This window comes from Cyprinus carpio, chromosome A8, assembly GCF_018340385.1.
Source record: "Cyprinus carpio isolate SPL01 chromosome A8, ASM1834038v1, whole genome shotgun sequence".
Classification (NCBI taxonomy): domain Eukaryota; kingdom Metazoa; phylum Chordata; class Actinopteri; order Cypriniformes; family Cyprinidae; genus Cyprinus; species Cyprinus carpio.
In genome coordinates this window covers 16,647,412-16,666,480 of record NC_056579.1, presented here as the reverse complement: position 1 = coordinate 16,666,480, position 19,069 = coordinate 16,647,412, and the positions used below count along the sequence as shown (strand labels likewise).

At 36.4% G+C, this 19,069-nt stretch overlaps 2 protein-coding genes across 24 annotated transcripts in view; both read right to left on the bottom strand.

Moving 5' to 3' along the window:
- LOC109070212 (RIMS-binding protein 2-like) overlaps window positions 1-9,343 on the bottom strand; it is a 112,960-nt gene extending 103,617 nt beyond the window's left edge. For 13 of the 21 annotated variants that reach the window (XR_006160665.1, XR_006160667.1, XR_006160666.1 and 10 more), the window contains exons 1-2: window positions 8,750-9,342; window positions 5,207-5,338 (exon numbers count right to left, since the gene is read on the bottom strand). Coding sequence is in view for 17 of the 21 variants with exons in the window: in XM_042762514.1 (XP_042618448.1) it covers window positions 5,207-5,335 (129 nt within the window). In the remaining 4 variants the exon portion in view is untranslated. Of the gene's footprint in view, window positions 1-2,020; window positions 2,445-5,206; window positions 5,339-8,749 lie in introns of those variants that run through there. The other 8 variants (XM_042762520.1, XM_042762529.1, XM_042762516.1 and 5 more) reach the window with 6 other exon arrangements.
- A 166-nt stretch (window positions 9,344-9,509) lies between these two features.
- Window positions 9,510-18,871, bottom strand: LOC109089197 (syntaxin-2-like). Of its 3 annotated transcripts, XM_042762533.1 has the most exons (12): window positions 18,633-18,871; window positions 18,417-18,550; window positions 18,133-18,213; window positions 17,377-17,476; window positions 15,634-15,708; window positions 15,462-15,535; window positions 15,249-15,357; window positions 13,438-13,511; window positions 11,326-11,463; window positions 11,122-11,232; window positions 10,514-10,665; window positions 9,510-10,236 (listed from the first exon to the last, which is right to left on the bottom strand). In XM_042762533.1, exons 2-11 carry the CDS (start codon window positions 18,444-18,446, stop codon window positions 10,528-10,530), a joined length of 930 nt encoding a protein of 309 aa, XP_042618467.1. In that variant the 5' UTR covers window positions 18,447-18,550; window positions 18,633-18,871; the 3' UTR covers window positions 9,510-10,236; window positions 10,514-10,527. The 3 variants fall into 3 exon arrangements, with proteins under 3 accessions (XP_042618467.1, XP_018958883.1, XP_042618468.1); XM_019103338.2 differs by having other exon boundaries at window positions 18,417-18,871; XM_042762534.1 differs by lacking the exon at window positions 10,514-10,665 and having other exon boundaries at window positions 18,417-18,871.
- Window positions 18,872-19,069: the final 198 nt, after the last annotated feature.

Genomic DNA, 19,069 nt, shown 5'->3' with positions numbered 1-19,069 from the left:
AAAAGGACAGAAAGAGTCCTTGCTAACCAGCTAAACCTTGACCCCTTCAAAATGATATACTCAAACTGCTGTTTAAAATATGCATCATTAGTGGCGCAAAAATGAAATATTTCACCTTCAAAAACTGTACCAAAGCCTGTATCTAGAATGCTGAAATCATATACACTGGACCCATTTTCACTGATGACATGACTGACACAAACAAAAAAGCTGGAGGTTTGAAGACTCATAGAGAATGCTGGGAGAGTTGAGACTGAAGCTGTGTGTAAAGGGTGTTATATTTTTCTCTTTATATTCTATGAACTCTGAGAGAACACATTTCATGTAATTGAAACTGTTTATATGGCGTAAAGGGCTTTACCACAGAACAGCAGTACCATATTTATTCTAATACAAACTAAATCACTAAAACAGTAGAAGTTCAACAGCATCACTATTACCATACACATCAGCATACTAGATGTTGTATTGGCCTACTCCATTTCAGATTTACCTATACTACTACAAATTATCAAAAGTTTGCATGACGGTTACAGGTCTATTTCCACATAGACAAGCTCCAAGAACTGAACTTTTTCTGAGAATGCAATACTATATCATCATTGTACATCTAATACCATATACTGTAGCATCAATGTTCTTGGAATTAATGTACTGTATGTCAATTTGTACAGGAAAGAACACCTGCTTAATGGCAATAAAGGTAAAGAGCACTACCAAAAAATACAATCTGTACATTTTTTTCATTAAAGCATGTCCTTATTTTAATTTATACCGTTCACATACTATGATGTAACAGATGAGGTCCTGTCACATCAAACTACAGGGAGATATATTACACCAGTGTTACACCATGTCATTATAGACTGTATTAATAATTAAAAAGCACATGGGTGTTTGTATGTGTGAAACGGCATTGTTTTGGTGACTAGACCGAATAAATGGAAAAATAAGAACTATTAAAACTGATTATGCTTCGAATTAATTCGGTTAACAGCTGAATTGTGCATAAAATCCCCTAGACAGATATTCACTGTCAAAACAGATCGATCCAAAATCAGTTGTAATGATGCTAACAATTAATCCATTCATAAAAAATAAAAAAGAGAAGGTATTATGGTCCATGACATGGTGCTTTCACAATTACTGAACAATTACTATTGTATCTACAATGTATGTACTTTTTTGATACTGCCTGTATAAAAATTCTAATTAATAAATTGTATAAATGTTATATAGGCCTACCATATAGAATGCAACCTAACATTTATCAGTAAAATACCCTTGTCCAGAGTTCAGTTAATCAGTCAAAATCTACCGTGTTGGCTCTTGTGTGAATGAGGATTTATTGTGTTCAATTGTTTGCACAACAGCTATAGTACATTATTGTGATATTGAATTTTAATTAAAGGGCAGAATGAGAAGAAGAAAAAAGCATTCAGATTTAAGGGTTTGAACTAGAATACAACATTCAAAGGGAAAACACACATTGGTGTAATTGGCTCAAAATCTCATAGCTACTGAGATTCAACCCCTGTGACAACTAGCCCCGGCCTCACCTATCACTGTTAGGCTGTTAAAATAAGAATATGTTAAAATATTACCAAAGCAAAGAATTGTAGGCTAACTGATTATGACAGCGAGATCTGGAAGGAGTTTAAAGAGCTCAGAAGTGCTGAGAAAAGGAGGGCTATCTCTTTAATAGTACACATTCAGCAGTGCTGCAATCTAAAATGTACCCCAACACAGCCATGTGTTTCACTAGCAGAAAGATCCTGAATAATGTTTTTTTGATAATTTAATACAGCTAAGCGGACTGCTGTATGTATTTTTAAGGTTATAGTGCAGACGACCGCAAGGGCAGCTGCGTAAACATCTAACCGACTAAACAACCGTATCGTAACGCATTTACAAAAACATTTCTGACCAAAACATCCAATATCTTCCTTTTCAACACGACACGCTCTCAGATCAGCTGAGCGCGTGCACGAAAACCAGCGATGGACAGCGACTCTGTTACCTCTTCCGCCGCTCTTCCGTTAAAAGATGATTCCCGTAAAGACAGCCGCGTCCAACTGTGTCATATTAAGGGGCGGCTGACGGATCCGGTCCGCTGTCCGTGCTATCCGGGCTTAAAACGGCTCATTAGCGACCGTCGGGAAGAGAAAAGCGCTCGAGACGAGCGGGCGGTACTGACGAGACCGCACGCGGGCGCGCACTCACTCACACACACACACACACACACACACACACACTGCTGGAAGAACGCAGCACACAAACACACTGCCTTTAGCGCGCGCTTTAAGCGCTCTTCGGCTGGATCTGTGTGCTGGATCAGCGCAGAAGATATGTGGACACCAATGGCCTATTCTCTCTCTTTCCCACACACACACACACACACACTTAAGAAGCACGCACAAGTGCAAAGCCAGTGCAGCTAACAGCAGGACAGTCGTGCGTTGCATTCTCTCTCTGGCTCCTTTTTTTGCATACAGCAGAATAATACAAACACATCCATTCTCATTCATGTCTGCAGGTCAGCACGAAATGAAAATTCACTCTATTTTCTAAATGCTTATTACTGATATTATTAATAATAAGCATTCGCCTATATTGCATTAGGCTATATTGAATTATATTACATGTATATTTATTTACTTATTTTATTTATTAATTCATTTAGACCTCATAATGTTTAATTAACATAACTTGGCTTTTTGGTGAAAACCAAGACAGACCTCTCTCTGGTGATATGCTGGACTTCTATCACTTAAATCACTTTATCCGCTTAAACTCCACTCGTTTCTTACAATCAACTGCAAGCACACATTCAGATCTGCCTATCAACAACCAACGGACAGAACAAAATCACCTCACAACATTTTTTCCAATAATCCTGTTCACTTGAATGTACATCACAATACCGAAGATCTGTTGCTATGTCTTTTTTATGGTGACTTACAATAACAATATACTTCGGATTGTAGGTCATTACACTTTTTAATGTTCATAAAAGTCTCCTCCTTGCTCAAAAAAATATGTTTGTTCAATACCTCAACTATCCACTCTCTATATGACCCAGAAATCAATTTGTTTAGACATACGCAGATATAAATGAATGTTCACTTACAACTGATATCACAAATATGTTTTCACACGACACATATAGGCAAATGAAAGTGGTCTCATTCAGATTTCTAGAAACCGGAATAGGCATCTTTACAGAGCCAAGTTAAGGCTGTTCTGTGCCTGCTCAAAATTTGGTAATCAGCCCTAGTAACAGAAAACTGTAGGTTAGTCTGGAATGTCCTATATTCAACAGCGAGTGTAGGCAATATGATCTTCTTTTGTAAGAAAGTCATACAGGTTTAATGAATAAATGATGACAAAATGTTCTTCTTTGGGTGAATTATCCATTTAATGCCTTTATAATACTTACATAATGAAAATGACAGAAATCTGATTTATGTAGGAATATTCTTGCACATACAGTATAAATACAATCACAGCTATATACAGAGGTATTCAAAAGTCAGTATGCCAAATGAGTAGGATGTCTGAATTAACACCATTCAACAGAGATTCTGTGTGCAACCAGCGGACAATTCAATATCCAACGAGGCCATGGGTCAAAGAACATCCAGGTCAAAGGACAATGCCAACATGGTGGATGTATTACATCTGGGAATATATTTATACTACACACCTGCATACTTAAAGAACATGCTTCATCAATGTTCAAGAATTCAGTGCATTACATGCTTAGATATCTGCGATTTGACTGCAGAAGATGGATTTGTTAATGAGGATCCCTTGTGAGAAACCCAGTAAACCCTCTCTCGCTCTCATTTTCTCCATGCTTGCTTCTCTTTCCACCAGTGAGTGAGTCCGACCAATCGTTTATCTCCCACTGTGCAGTGGCAGGACCGTTCCCAGCAGCCCTGGCCAATCAGAGATCAGGGATGCAGGAGCAGCAGGGTATTAAGGAGGATTATTTGGACAGTTCAGGGTTTCCCCAGACTTGGCAGTGAAACAATAGGACAAGACTGCCCTCTGTGCTGCTCACCGGTATTGCACTCTTACTAAAAAAAAGCCAGCAGAAACAAATGAATGCTTTGCATAAATACAGCAGCGTGCCCAGCAAAAACCATGAGATTCAAGAAAGAAATATCATGGAAATAACTCTTAAACTAGACAGAAAACGAGCTTGACTTGTTTGGATACTCATTAGACTGGTGCTTGGCAACCGCAGCAATTATTAAGAGGGCTGTCATTCTCCTCTTTCTCTCCCCGTCTCCCTCAATCTCTCCCAAAAGAGCCCTCTGCTGTCTCATGGGATATCTAGAATTGCATAACCTCAGCCAAATATGGCAACACTCTAGTATATAAACCTGCACTGATATTCTGTCTCTAAAAGGCACATCTAGACCCTCACAGGACTCATTAACATCTCAAAACACTCCAGCCGAGTAAATGTTATTTGCCCTGTGTATAAGTGAGCAATTTCCTTCCACTTCAGATCTGAAGCAGAAAACGTGTCTGTTCACAAGCACTGTAGGTTAAGTGAAGGATCGAGTTCATCTCACAAAAAGACTTAATGGTTTCTTCTGTACAATTTGATCTTTTGCTAAGCTCCACCCAACTTGGGTACTGTTGCTAACTCAGACAAGCTTTACAAAACATCTCACAGGATTGAACTGGAGATTTTTTTAACTTTGAGTCAAATTTGCACATAAAATTAATACAATTTAAATATGCCACAGGTGATCCTAATTTTTTCTAACTGCTGTCTCAATACATGTATAAAGCCCATCAAGTGACTTATGAAAAATATATATATATATATATATATATATATATATATATATATATATATATATATATATATATATATATATATTTTTTTTTTTTTTTTTTTTTTTTGTGAAAGAATAGATGGAGGGTGTGGGGTAAAGGGGAAGTGAGCATTTACTCCGGATGGAGGAGTAAGCCAAGTCCTCAAAAAACCAGACACAGACTAATCCAATAATGCCTGGACCACAACTCTGCGGTTGAACCAAAACTACAACATTGATAACAGATTAAACTCGTATTTCAAATCTAAAATCTAAATCAACCTAATAAAAGAAAAAACAACAACCATAGGGCCTATATAAAATATCTATGCTGTTTTTATAGTGTATTTTTTATTAACACAAAGGCTTACCTTATCCTTGGTCCTGCCTGGGCCATTGGTTCTGTTAGAGATGATTGACAGCTGTTTTTGGACCCACTGTAACTCTCTTTGGGACTGTTTTAGTACCTCCACCTCACACTGCTTTTCAACCCCCATCATCTCCTACAAAACAGAGCCACATCACTTAAACATGCATAGACTGGTGATAGCTGTAGCACCATTAGTTTAACCAATTAGACATGAGCAAGAGGGTTAAAAATACTATTATTTATGATCAATACAATTCTCCTTATGTGACAGTAGAAGTTTTAATCCTTTGTCTGTTTTAAATGTTAAGGATTTACAACCAAAAAAAAAAAAACAAATGCTAAATAATAGAATTGGTGTCTGAATCATAAGATTCTCCTGTTTATTTAATATGATGGCACCCATCTACATTTTAATGTGTGCTTATTTCTTTGTGTCTGACTCTTATTTATCCCAGCAGTCTTTGATTCTATACTGACAGCAGTGGTGTGGAGGCATGAAGAGTTTCATTAACTGCTGATGCTTCAAAGGAAAGCTATTTCTTTAAAGAGTTTTTTTTAAATCAGTTTTAAATTTTATTAACAGTTTTGAATTCTAATGTTTTCTAAATATTTAAAAATAAAACAATAAAATTAAGCGAGAGATGGGAATTTTTTTAAATTTCAAGTATTTTGAAAAAGTAAAGTACAACAGTAAAATCATGAACTAATTTAAAATGTGTTTAAAAGGATGCAATGGGTGAACTGTTCATGCTGTTCTTTTAAACTTTCTTAAAAATTAAGCTATGACGTCACAAGGATAAATTAACAAGAACCCATTAGCAAAAATAAAGAAGGACATTCCTTTTTTCACAGTACTACTGTTTTTACTGTATTTTTGATCAAATAAATGCAGCCTTGGTGGGCATAAGACACCTTTTTACAAAGCATTAAATATTTCTGACCCCAAACATTTGAACAAAAGCGTAAATATTAAAATATTTTTTCAAATGTCGAGACACAGCCGAAAAACATACTTTGTAGATGTTAAAACAAAATGTTACACACTCCGCAGTCTCCTCCAACCCACACATACATAAACGCAAGCATACCTCGCACAAAATGCGCACACATACATATACAAACACATTACATCATGCGTACAAATCACCTCCAGACGTCTGACATCATGCACAGACCCCTGGTGTAGTCACACACACACACACACACACACACACACACACACTGAGCCATATCACAAGCATGAACATTAATATGACCCTGCATGCACTAAATAAATAATTCTTATAAACACATGTATGTATGATATTTTACAGTTAGAAATCCAATAATCCCTAATAATCTAAACAAACATAAATGCAATACCCAAAGACAATACAAATACACTTAAAAGCATCTATTAGGATTTACTGTACACAACATACTCTACAAAATTCAATCCACGGACTGTAATCTACAAATGTCTTAATCCACACATCAGTGTGCAGAAGTGGTACATACCATGGCCCATAATCTATGAATAATCTACACATTGGCAGCCCTGCTCTCTGTGAACTCCAGCAAACCGCTCCATGTCCTGCTCTTAAGCGTGTTTACCCACAGTGCTCTAGTCATACTCTGCTGTGGCTGACGGTGATGTCACAGAGCCAGCGTGCCACAGGCCGCGTGGGATTATTAATATCTGTACTTCACTGGAGTTACGTAAGAACGGGCGCTGGATTATATCATTACTGTACAGAAAATGGCCGTGAAGAAAGCGGCTTGAGGAGGGACAGGACGGGAGCTGCCTTCTCAGGGGTGAACATAAACCCCTCTGATAGCACTGCATCTTAAATGAGTCTGACTAAATGATAATGGAGAAAGAAAGCAGATGAACAGATGTGCGGTGTAGTACTGCTGAGAGGCCACATGGCCTGCCTGGGACGGGGCAAGGGCTATGAATAGAGTCACTCAATAGCAGGCCATTGGAAACTGAGGATGCTGCAGAAAAATCCATCCCCTCCGAGCCTATACAGACAAACCTGCTGGAGCTTCACAAGGGTGATTCCACGAAATATGGAGTTACTTTTGAACCTTTTTATGTCTTTGCTCATAACCAAATAAACAATTAACAGTGCAGGTGTGAGCACATTTCTGCATGTGTGATGAAAACTGCACAAAGACACAAAATTGCACCACAAAGAGATTCATTCTCAATTACTTTAACTAGTCTAAGAAGCCACCTTTGTGTGTAAACAATGATTGAATAACATAATGAATTACACATCAACAGTACAATTATTATTTTTTTTTCATCTTTCTCATCCCCAGTGCCATTCTCCCAAATTTTCCTGGCATAAAAACTATATTTTAATCCATTTTTGAAATGTAAGAATTTTAAAACTGTATTAATTTTATTTACTTTGATTTATTTATCTTTCAGTAGACAAAAAATAGTTAAAATAGTTAACTATAACAATACAGTAAACAAATGTTTATACAACCAGTATTTGTAGAAATAGCAACATTAAATCTTTCACACAAACACCTTGTAATGTCATGAACTGGAGCACAAGACTAATATCTAAAAGAACTATAAAACTATCAACCTTGTTATTGACCTTTTAAGTAATACATACCCCACTGGACAACTGTTTGGGGTCAGTATAATTTTTTTTTTTTTTTTTTTTTTTTTTTTTAATGGTTTTGGAAGAATTTATTGAAAGACGCCTTCCAGGAAAAACAGTAATATTGTGAAATATTACTACAATTTAAAATATTGTTGTGTGATGTTTAATGATTTATAAAATAAAAGTTTTTGTTTTTTATTTACAAAATATATCTGTGTATATTTATTATTTATATATAAATACAAACATACTTGTAAATATATTTAAAATACTTACATGTATATATAGATTTATATTCATATATAAATAGTAATATTTTATATATAAGCAAAACATGTTTCTTAAATATATTCATGCATGCATGTGTGTGTATATATATATATATATATATATATATATATATATACACAGTACACACACATATCTTATGTAAACGAAAACTTGTTGAAACTTTTAAACGGTATAGTGTACATCCCAAAACATTTAATTTAAAAACAAAATTCATTAACAATTATCTGACTGATACACAGACTAACAAATCAACTACACAACATATGAATCTTTCATCTGTCCTGTTTAAAGATGTGTATTACAGAGAAGCAATTTTAATAGTTGCAAAAAAACTCTGGCTTCGTACGGAGCACCGCACATTACCTGCAGACAAAAATATATTGATCGTGGCCACGAATTAACAATTCATCCCTACGACTTATTTATTCATTCCCTCGTTTTAGTACAATGTGGCCATGTTTTACTAAAACGAGGGGACGAATTCTTAATTTGTGTCCATATGCTATATTTCCTACATGACGTGAGGGTGCTTCGTAATACAAAAGAAACTTAAAAGTAAACTTAAAAGCTTTTAGATTCAGTTGAAAACCAGCCTCTCTAAACGTTTCAAAATGCAAATCCTTATTCATACCTATGCATGCACTTACGTTTTCCTAGTTGTCCTTCTCTGTGGTTTCCAGTACACTGCTGCTCTGCCAAACAATGATTCACACACAGAATGAGAGGCAAGCACTGACTGTTACAAACACTCACTGTCTCCCCTTTCAGCTTCATCCCTTTATTCACTCACCCTAACCAGGTCAGGTGAGATTTTAATTTATTTATTTTTCACTGGCTCTCCCTCTCTCTCTCTCTCATGTGTATGTGGATGCTCTCTTACTGTCTCTGAGGCAGGAACATCTCCGTTACATAATGTCTGTGCTTCTGCCCACTCAGTCACAGCTCAGCAGCAGAGATAGAATGTCCTGAAAGTGTCGTCACGAGAGGCATTTATTCAGCTTTCATCATACAGCGTAAGTGCATATGGTTTTCACCGACACTATCCAGACTGTCTAATGTGTGTGAGTGTGTTTGAGGGAGATTTTCACAGCTGCTGTGTGTCCAGGGTAAAATCCCATGAGCATCAATGTGTGCACCTGCTTCAGCTTTGTCACACATACTGAGGTTCTCATGGTAACAGTGATGATGTCATCATCAACAGAGTGGATTTTTTTTCAGTGTGACTATTTGGACCATGTCAATAAATTAATCCAGATGGAATGAAGTTGTTATATATTATCAGACAGTTTTACTGCCACTTTTAATTTCTCTTTCTCTCAAAAAAAGAGAAAGAAAATTCTTACGATTCCAAACTTGTGCTCGCTATTTTTGGTGATAAACATTCACCAATAACAGAAAGAGACGATATTGAGCAGTGAACAACTCACATTTTATTTTACAATACACTTTGTGAGCATTTGACTATATGGTTACATTCCTGCCAGACACAGTCATATGTAAGAGACAAAAAAGAACACCATACAGTGATTAAAACATGCTTTGTAACATTGTTCACAGATCTGACATCATATTGTGTGGCGCTACTGCTCATATCGAACACTGTCAAACCATTGTGTAAAAGCTGAAATGAACTTGTGACTCTTGAATACAAACTTCATAATTTCTTTTGTTATTAAAATATGTCTTAAGTGCACAGTGCTGGATTGTATTTAACTCCACATTGTCAGTCAAGACCTCCAAAGGAACGAAGTACCCAATGTAACATATTGTATTATTACAAAACATTACTCAATTCACCAACATTGAATAAATAAAAAGGTAGAAAATTACCTCTGGTTGTCGTAGTGAAATGGCAAAGCATGCAAGTCAAAAAGGAAAGTCTTTGATCATAAATCAGTGCCATCTTCTACACAATTCACTGGTAATAAATTCAAGAGTAGTTTTTGAGTTATTGTATGCAGCAGGACATTATAACATTATAACTCAAATTTTGTCTCTTTTTTTCAAAGGCACAGTAATGTTAAAGGCAATAAAGTTTTGCTCTAGGTGACTAATCACTGTAAACTCCAATCAAGATGATGATAAGAAGAATGATGCTGCACACAGCTCCACAAATGGCAATACAAGTGAATTTCTATGACAGACAGAAAGAAAACAACAACAATGGAGAATTATTCACTATGTATGAAATTAATTACTAAACATAAATGTACCAGTTTTTGTTATCATAGGCATTTCATCACTTTTTTTATAACTGGTTAGAAGCAAATTAAAACATTGATTAAAACATATTTGAATCTTTGCGCCATTACATTTTTCTCCTAAAAAACTGTCACCACATTCAAACTGGATTTAAATAGAGGCAAAGTGATAGTAGATAAGATAGTTAATGATTGGGTACTGTGTGTTACCTTGGAAACAATGCTTAGGTAGGATTGGCTGCATTAGAGCTGGAGGAGGCGGAGTTAGTAGTTGTTTTAACAGACAGGCCCACAGATAAGCCAACAATTAGTGTGATCACAGCAAGCACCACCAAAACAATGAGAGCAAGAATGATGTACTTCTGTATAAGACAAAAAGGTGTTATAATGTTTGCATTTTTCAATAAGTTAGTGACAGTTTAAAATTCCATAGAATATTCTTTAGTCTGTATAACATATTGTGGAAGGATAAAGCTAAATGTGTTAATCAAAAATTGAAGCATCAATTGAAACATTTGATGTGGAGAAAGTGTGAACATTTTGAGAACACTCTGTGGTTAATGATGGGTTAGCATAAGTTAGTGACAGTTCAGACATAATCTGAAATATTAAACAGAGCACAATATTGAGACACTTTTTGTGGCCTTTATTCCAGATTAATTTAAAAAAAAAATCACTAAAGACTTCATGAACAAAACCAACAGCCTAATCACATCACTACACACTCCGATTAGATTCAAAGCTGGTATATATTATATTGTGGCTTCTAAAACATATGTATATTCTAAAATATCTTTAAAACATCTGCTTCTTCTTACCCTGCGGGCCTGTGTCTGGTACCTCACAGCTTTCTTAGTCTCCACTTTAGCTTGGCCAACATAGTCTACTGCATTGGTTACATTCTTTTCAATGTTGTCAATCATCTCACCCTGTACAACATAAATGAGTGAGTTAATCAATGAATGCTGTATAGGTTAACTAGTAAGTGAAAAATCATCAATAAAGATTACTGTATACTATACCTGGGTCTCAACAAGCATAGCCATGTCCACAAACATGTCATGAAGCTCTTTAATGCTGGACTCTAGCTGCAAGATGTCTTTATGTCTAGATTCGATCTCATTAAGAGCCTGACGAGTTATCTGAGAGTCAGAGATGATCTGAAAACAGACGAGATCTTTTAGCAGCCTCTAGAAACGTAAAAACAGTGACAACACAGCATAAAACAAAGGAACAGATCACCCGAAATGAGACAATTTTGTCATACTCATTCCCATGTTTTTAAAAACCTGAAGCACTTTCTTTCTTCCAAGAAAATAAAACAAAACAAAAAACACTTCACACAGTGTCCACACCAGATGCGACGTGACAGAATCACCTAAAATATCACAGCCATTGTTATGGTTATAATCTAATTCATACATATTAAACCTTTTTAACATCATTAAATCTACATACTGAGAGACCGACTCTGTCATGGAAAACACTTGTTGGTGTTCTCAGTTTTTACGTAAATGTTTGCTTTACTTTATTTTCAAGATCTGAGGTAAACTGTCTGTTGATGCTTTCAGTATGGCTTTAAAGGGATACTCCACCCCAAAATGAAAATTTTGTCATTAATCACTTACCACCCTGTCATTCCGAACCCATAAAAGCTTCGTTCATCTTCGGAACACAATTTAAGATATTTTGGATGAAAACCTGGAGGCTTGAGACTGTCCCATAGACTGCCATGTAAATAACAGTGTCAAGGTCCATAAAAGGTATGAAAGTCGTCGTCAGAATACTCCATCTGCCATCAGATGTGCAATCTGGGTTATATGAAGCACCAAGAACTATTTTTTTAAGTGAAGAAAACAAAAATAACGACTCTATTCAACAATTCCTTTGTCAACAGTCTCCTCTGTGTCTCTCCATATCAACGTATGCTGTGTGTGCTCTTCTGTGTCATCCGCGCCACAAGGATGATACAGAAGAGCATGCGGTGATATGGAGAGACACAGAGGAGACTGTTATACTTCATATAACCCAGATTGCACGTCTGATGGCAGATGGAGTATTCTGATGATGACTTTCATACCTTTTTATGGACCTTGACACTGTTATTTACTTGGCAGTCTATGGGACAGTCACAGGCCTCCTGGTTTTCATCCAAAATATCTTAAATTGTGTTCCAAAGACGAACAAAGCTTTTACGGGTTTGGAACGACATGGGGGTAAGTGATTCATAAAAAAATTTTCATTTTGGGGTGGAGTATCCCTTTATGTCATGCAATGTGATATTCAAACTTACATGAAACACTTTTAACAATGAATAAAGCACATACTCAGTACCTGAGGTTATCATTGGCATAGTTTGTATGCTGTTGTTCCAGACGTTGCAGAAATAGAAACTTCACATGACACCGTCATGGCTGGTTAGGACAAAAACTTGGAAAAGATACCTTTCATCGTGTCACGTGTAGTTTTAAAGTCCCCTTTTATTGTACCCTACCATTCAAAAGTTTGGGGTCAATAAATTATTTTATTCAGCAAGGATGATCAAATATATGCAGCCTTGATGAGCAGAAGAAACTTCTTTCAAAATCACTCAAAAAATCTTACCGACCCCAAACTTTGAAGTGAAATTGCATAGAAAAAAGGCCAATTCATTGTTCAAAATTTTCACTGTGTACTCCATGTTAGAAATATGAGAGGGTAAATGATAACAGAATTATTATTTTTGGCTGAACCCTCCTTTTAAACCAGGGGTCACCAAACTCGGTCCTGGATGGCCAGTGTCCTGCAGAGTTTAGCTCCAACTTGCCTCAACAAACTTGCCTGGAAGTTTCTAGTATGCCCAGTAAGATCCTGATTAGCTGGTTCAGGTGTGCTTGATTAGGGTTGGAGCTAAACTCTGCAGGACAAGGCCATCCAAGACCGAGTTTGGAGACCCCTGCTTTAAACAGAGACTTCGACGTAACAGCCAGCAGAGGGTGCTAATTGTAAAAAAAAAAAAAAAAAAAATGTGTTGTTCTCATATCATGCCACATAAATAGTAAAATGATAAGCCAAATGAGAACTGCAGTATTTTAATATTCCCTTCTTCAACCTACAGTAAGACTGGAAAGAGTCATTTTCAGGAGCAAACTCACATCGGAGGTGAAAATGGAAGGGTTTCCAGTCTCCAGCATCTCTTCCAATTCCTCATTAGTTGTAATTTGTCCAGCTACAAGATTCAGAGCGTAACAGATCAATAAAAACAACACTTCTCACAAACTCGCCGATCCTGTTTAGGCTATTATTTGTTTGATAAATGGCTGTCTGTGTGTGAATTTGTCATGGATAAACATGAAATGATGACCAGCAATTGCTAAAAGTGGGTTGCTAGTCCATTTGTATAATTGTTTGGCTTTGTGTCATGGAACAGTCTACGTGTGTACCGTGTGATTGTATGTATGTGTGTGTGGTCATGTTAAGTACTCCTTGGGGACTATATTGATTCAGCTGGAAAAATGAGAGGGAACAATACAATGGCTGAAACCATCAATATAAAGGCCACTAGAAAAATACACACAAACTTATATAATGTGACCAGAGAACAAATTCATACTCGTATCCACATACACATCATCGAAGTCCTAACAAAAAATATAACCTTTCATGGAAATTAAAAAGTTGAGGGGTAACTGGGTGTTTATGCAAATCATGTCAGTCACATGACTGATGACTCATCATCCTATCATATGACATTCTGCTCCTGGCCTACTGTTCAGAGGTATAGCAGGATCTCTGGAGCCCTGCTGCCCAGGTAACACTTGCCTTTAGAGTCTCTGGTGACAACCCGCTCCGTTTCATGTGTTGTAAAGCACAGAAAGTACCTCATTAATCCACCCACACTGGGACTAATTCACAGACACACAGTCTGTTCAGAGGTCTACACTACACGTCAGACCACAAGTTACTCAAAATATATTTTCAGCATGTCAGGTGAAAAGAGGGGGAAGTAGACAAAAATGATTAGGCACTATTTTTTGTCCTTATTGAACATAATTCCACAATGAAAAATTTATATTTATTATGAGATTACATTTAACAGTGTTAATAATTTATAAACTTTTAAATTATAAATAAGTGTTTTTGACAATTAACTTTAAGTAAGCGTTGAATGATGGGCAAGTAGGGGTGTAACTGTACAAAGAAATCATGGTTCGGTACAACAGGAAATTGATTTTTTTTCATTTATTATGAATAGACAGTAGTGCTACATATATGTAGCATGAGCAGTTGTTTTTGATTTCAATTAGATTGTATAATTTCAAGATTTAATGCAAAAACAGAATGGTCTGACTGATGTTACGATTTACCACCGGAAACTTTCCCACAGTGCTGATTTAAAACAAGCAGGTGGTTCTTCGAGCTCTGTCGTGCCATCTTGACTCACTGTTCTTATTTTGGGTTGGTGCATAGATCATCTCTTCTTCTGCTCTTTCGTGTTGTGACGGTTAGTGTTGCGTTACCACACGCCCCCTTCTGGATTGATTGCCTATGACTGAAAGTATTTGTTGTCTGACTGCATGAACCGAACTGTGACGTCCATACTGTAAGAGTTCTGGACAAATACATGTAAAGTTACACCCCAATGGCAAGGTAATCTAAATATAAAAAAAGAGGAATGAAGCTGCACAATTACTGTCTGTATGAATGTGCAATGGGAGTCAAGCCCGTTTTCCTTACCAGTTACCATAGTGACAGCGAAAGTCTGAAAGTCTTATCACTTTCTGACACGACAAGAGTTCAGTCGAACTGCGAGTTCATCTGTCAAATCTTCATTAACTGACAGCAGCTTTTATGTTTGGGTGGAGATTTTGTCAGCTGTTAATGGTCTAGTTTAATGGGCTAGTTTTAAGTTATCGTGTGTACATATGTGCTTGTGGATGAATGAAGTTACTCATGTGTGACTTACTAATCTCCAGCTGTCTCTGAATCCTGCTTTTGCTTTTCTCTCTGAATGACACTTGGGCTTCATTATATCGCGTCATGACATCCACAAACTTACGTGACAAGTTAGTGTACTAAAAAAAAAGAGAGAGAGACAATAAGGGCATTAGATCAATTTGGGATTAAAAATGACCATACTGGATGGTTAGATGAAAAAGAAGAGACAAAGATTTAATACCTGTGTTTTCTGAATGCGTGCATCCACTGAGGCTTGATTCATCTGTTCATCTGGAGGTAGATTCTGTTGCATTGCTAAGAAGAAAATAGATGAGAACTCAATTCATTTCCAAGTGCATTGGTACTCTTATCTTCACTATCCTCAACAGGCCAAAGCAGAACATCCAACTCACATTTGAGGCTGGACCGGACAAAGTTGGCATGTTTCTTGATTTCCAATGTGAGCTGTTCCAACTCTTCTTTTGTCCCTGAAAGCAAAGGCATATTATAGAATAAGAGAAATTAATCATTTTATTCAGCAAGAATGCATTAAATTTATAAACGTGACACTAAAGTAAAGCAAAATTTTAGTTTTTTTCTTTTTCTTTCAGAGATACCCGATCCAGAACAATTGTGCCCCTGTAAAGCACTTTTACATTAAGGTGTGTCATGCTAGAGATTGATATTGTGGTTTGTTATATGTGAAAATATAAAATGCAGGCAGGTATATGGAAGAAAAGTAACGACAGATGGCTGTGCTGACTCTTAAAAAGGAGAAATATTACACATCCATTAGCACAATCCTCAAACAGATAATCCAGTTTTACTATCAACTTGAGGATTCACTGAACATTTATCACAAAGAAATATTACACTTGTGTGTAGAAGAAAACTGAGCACAGTTTGTTGCAGAAACACTCACGCCCTCACAGATGTCTTTATCTCAATCTCACATTCCTGCCTGCACGTCCTATGCATGCCCTGCAAGTAACAGCAAAACTAACCCAACACACTCACTGAAAACTAAGAACGTGATGGGAAAACTACAATTCCTTGCATGCCCAAGCATGACTCCCAATGGCAACTTTTTTGTGGTCTCATTTTCTTATTAATTTCAATGATTTTCTACACATATAGTCAATATGGGTAGACACAATCATTCACAATCGCCATGAACAGTTAGATATTACAAATGTTTCCAAGTAAAACAGTGTGTGTGTGTGCAATGCATGTGAAAAATGTTTTCCCTAAAGCAGTTTTCCTGGGTGTACTGGTATAGAGTAATGTGATGTGATATTTCTGACAGAGGAATCCCATGGTCATGGTCTGTTATAAGGCTATGTGCTTCTGGGCAGAGTTATAAAACCGTTCCTTTGTTCCGGACTAAACCCTGAGTATCAGTTGTTGTTTTTTTGTGTGGATATAAATGAATGACGGAAAGTTTGAATGTGCGCTCAGTCATAGACAACAGGAGAATGACGCAAAGCCATTGTCGTCTATTATGTAATAAAACAAAAAGGTTGAAAGCTAAAATTAAGTGAGTAATTTGTACAAATTTACAAATAACAAAATCTATAAAATGTCTGTGGTGTCATTTTAACCAACTTATAAATTGAAGAAGGTGAAACATGGCTAAAACTGGCCTTAACACTGGTTAAAAAAAAATGTTAACACAGAAATTAACACAGAAATGAAAATCCTGTCATTATTTACTCACTTTCAGGATGTTTCAACCTGCATGAATTTCTTCTGCTGAACATAAAGATATTTTTGTTGGTAATCAAACAGTTGATGGTAGCCATTGACTTCCACAGTATTTTTTTTTTTTTAATCAAAGTCAATGGCTACCATCAACTGTTTGGTCACCCACATTCTTCAAAATATCTTATTTTTTGTTCAACAGAAGAGAGAAACTCATACAGGTTTGGAACAATTTGAGGGTGAGTAAATAATGACAAAATGTATATTTTTGGGGTGAACTATTCATTAAAAAGTCTTTCACAGTACACTTACTGCAGGGACATATCACTGGGGCAACCTGGGGTTAAGTGCCTCGCTCAAGGGCTCAATGGTGATAGTTCATAAACCACTTCAACCTGCAAACCTGCACCACCTTGTTACTCATATTTCACAGTCTTTGGTTAACGGTGACTTACTCTCATCAGGGTTGGGGGCTGAAAGGATCACACTATGTTTCTTCTTCACCTCATTAACTAGGGAGGAGATCTTATCAATGACACCTCTGACCTCCTCCACCTGAAATAAAGCAAAGCAAAGTTCAGAAACATATTATTCTTTAATAGTTTTACTTTAGTGTGCTAACTACCATAGTGTTTACTACTATGGATGCATGTTACAACCTTTATATATGTCATGCGGTGTAATTGTTCTGGTGCAACTTCACACAATTAATAAGGTGCATGGTAAAAAGGAAGAACAGTTATTTTTATATAGATATTTTTAGACAATACCAGAAACCCTTGTGACGTATTGTCTAAAAATAAATGCCATGCTCAACATTTTAATGTTGTGATGCCTAATATCAGTGGTACAATTTAAGAGTATTTTTTATTAATTATTTAACTGATGTGTTCATTTAAAACAGTGCAAAAGATTTCAGTGTTGTTATTGTTAACCAAAACTAAAATAAAATAGTTTTCTTTAACTGAAATATAGCTTTCACCAAATGAAACAAGTATTAAATTAAAAATCTTAAAATGAAAATTTAGAGATATTGCCTGGCGGCCAACTAAATTAGATTTAAAATATCAGACAATTATTGGTAATGAGCAAACATGAAAATAATTATCAGGTTTTCATAATAAGATTATTCAGCCAGAACTTTAAAGCATTTCAGTGCTATGTATAGTATACAGAAGAGGAGCATCTGTCATACAGGTGAATGACTGCACCTTTCTGAAAAAGTCCTGCATGAAGCCATCTTTCTCCAACGACACAGTGACACTCACATCTTCACTGGCACTTTGCCTGCCCTAAAACAAGCCACAAAGTTACACATGCCTCAAGCATGGAGAATGAGCACTAACTTAGTTACACTGATGCGAGCACGGGAAGCAGACGTAAACAATAGAGAACGTTACTCCCAAATATGTGTTAGTTTATGTAAAACATTTATATCAATATATTATTGACCATGTTAACAATTAGTCTAATCGGTTTATTATTAATCACTTGCCCCATTCAGATCAGCCAGTCGGTCCCTCATAACAATGTCGTTGAAATTTCGATGATATCTTCTGTTGATTGTTCACGTCCCTTTCGGTCCGCGCGCTTAAAGTCCATTGCAAGTCCTGACCAGATCGTGACAAACTAATGTATGTCGGAGAAAGTACATGAATTAACCTTTGGGGTTCGTAACTTATCGATATAAGCGTATGAATAAGTCGTTTACGTTCAGAGAGGTATTCAGTTATGAAGAGCTGTGTGTGTGTTCGGTTGCCATCCTTCTGATTCACCGTCCTGTCACCAGTTCTCTGCGCAGCTACACGAAACAGGCCGGTAGTAACCATAGAAACGGCATGCCGTTGCCAGGTTAATAGTTTTATTTTATATTTCTTTACTATTTACTGTGTTTCGATTAAATAGATATTACGATTCTCATTGTCATTATTCAAGTGTAAATTCTAGTCCTGGCGACGCAGCACATAAAAAGACGTCATCACGTGATGTTTGTTACTTTTCTCATCACTCTTCAGAAGGGGCCAATCAAAATCATTTTAGTTTACCAATCGAGCTGCCATCTACTTGAGCCTTTACATAAATTAGACGGGTATATTAAAACTTGTATGTCAAAGGACAAAACTTTCAATTATTTTGAATGTCAATTTC

What these genes read in the sequence shown, in the direction of transcription:
- LOC109089197 (XM_019103338.2), bottom strand. Translation starts at nt 18,446, where the DNA reads ATGAGGGACCGACTGGCTGATCTGAATGGG. An exon ending in AGCCCCCAACCCTGATGAGA is followed by an intron (nt 15,709 to 17,376) that starts GTAAGTCACCGT and finishes CTTTGCTTTCAG; the next exon opens with GGACAAAAGAAGAGTTGGAA. An exon ending in CACGCATTCAGAAAACACAG is followed by an intron (nt 15,358 to 15,461) that starts GTATTAAATCTT and finishes CTTTTTTTTTAG; the next exon opens with TACACTAACTTGTCACGTAA.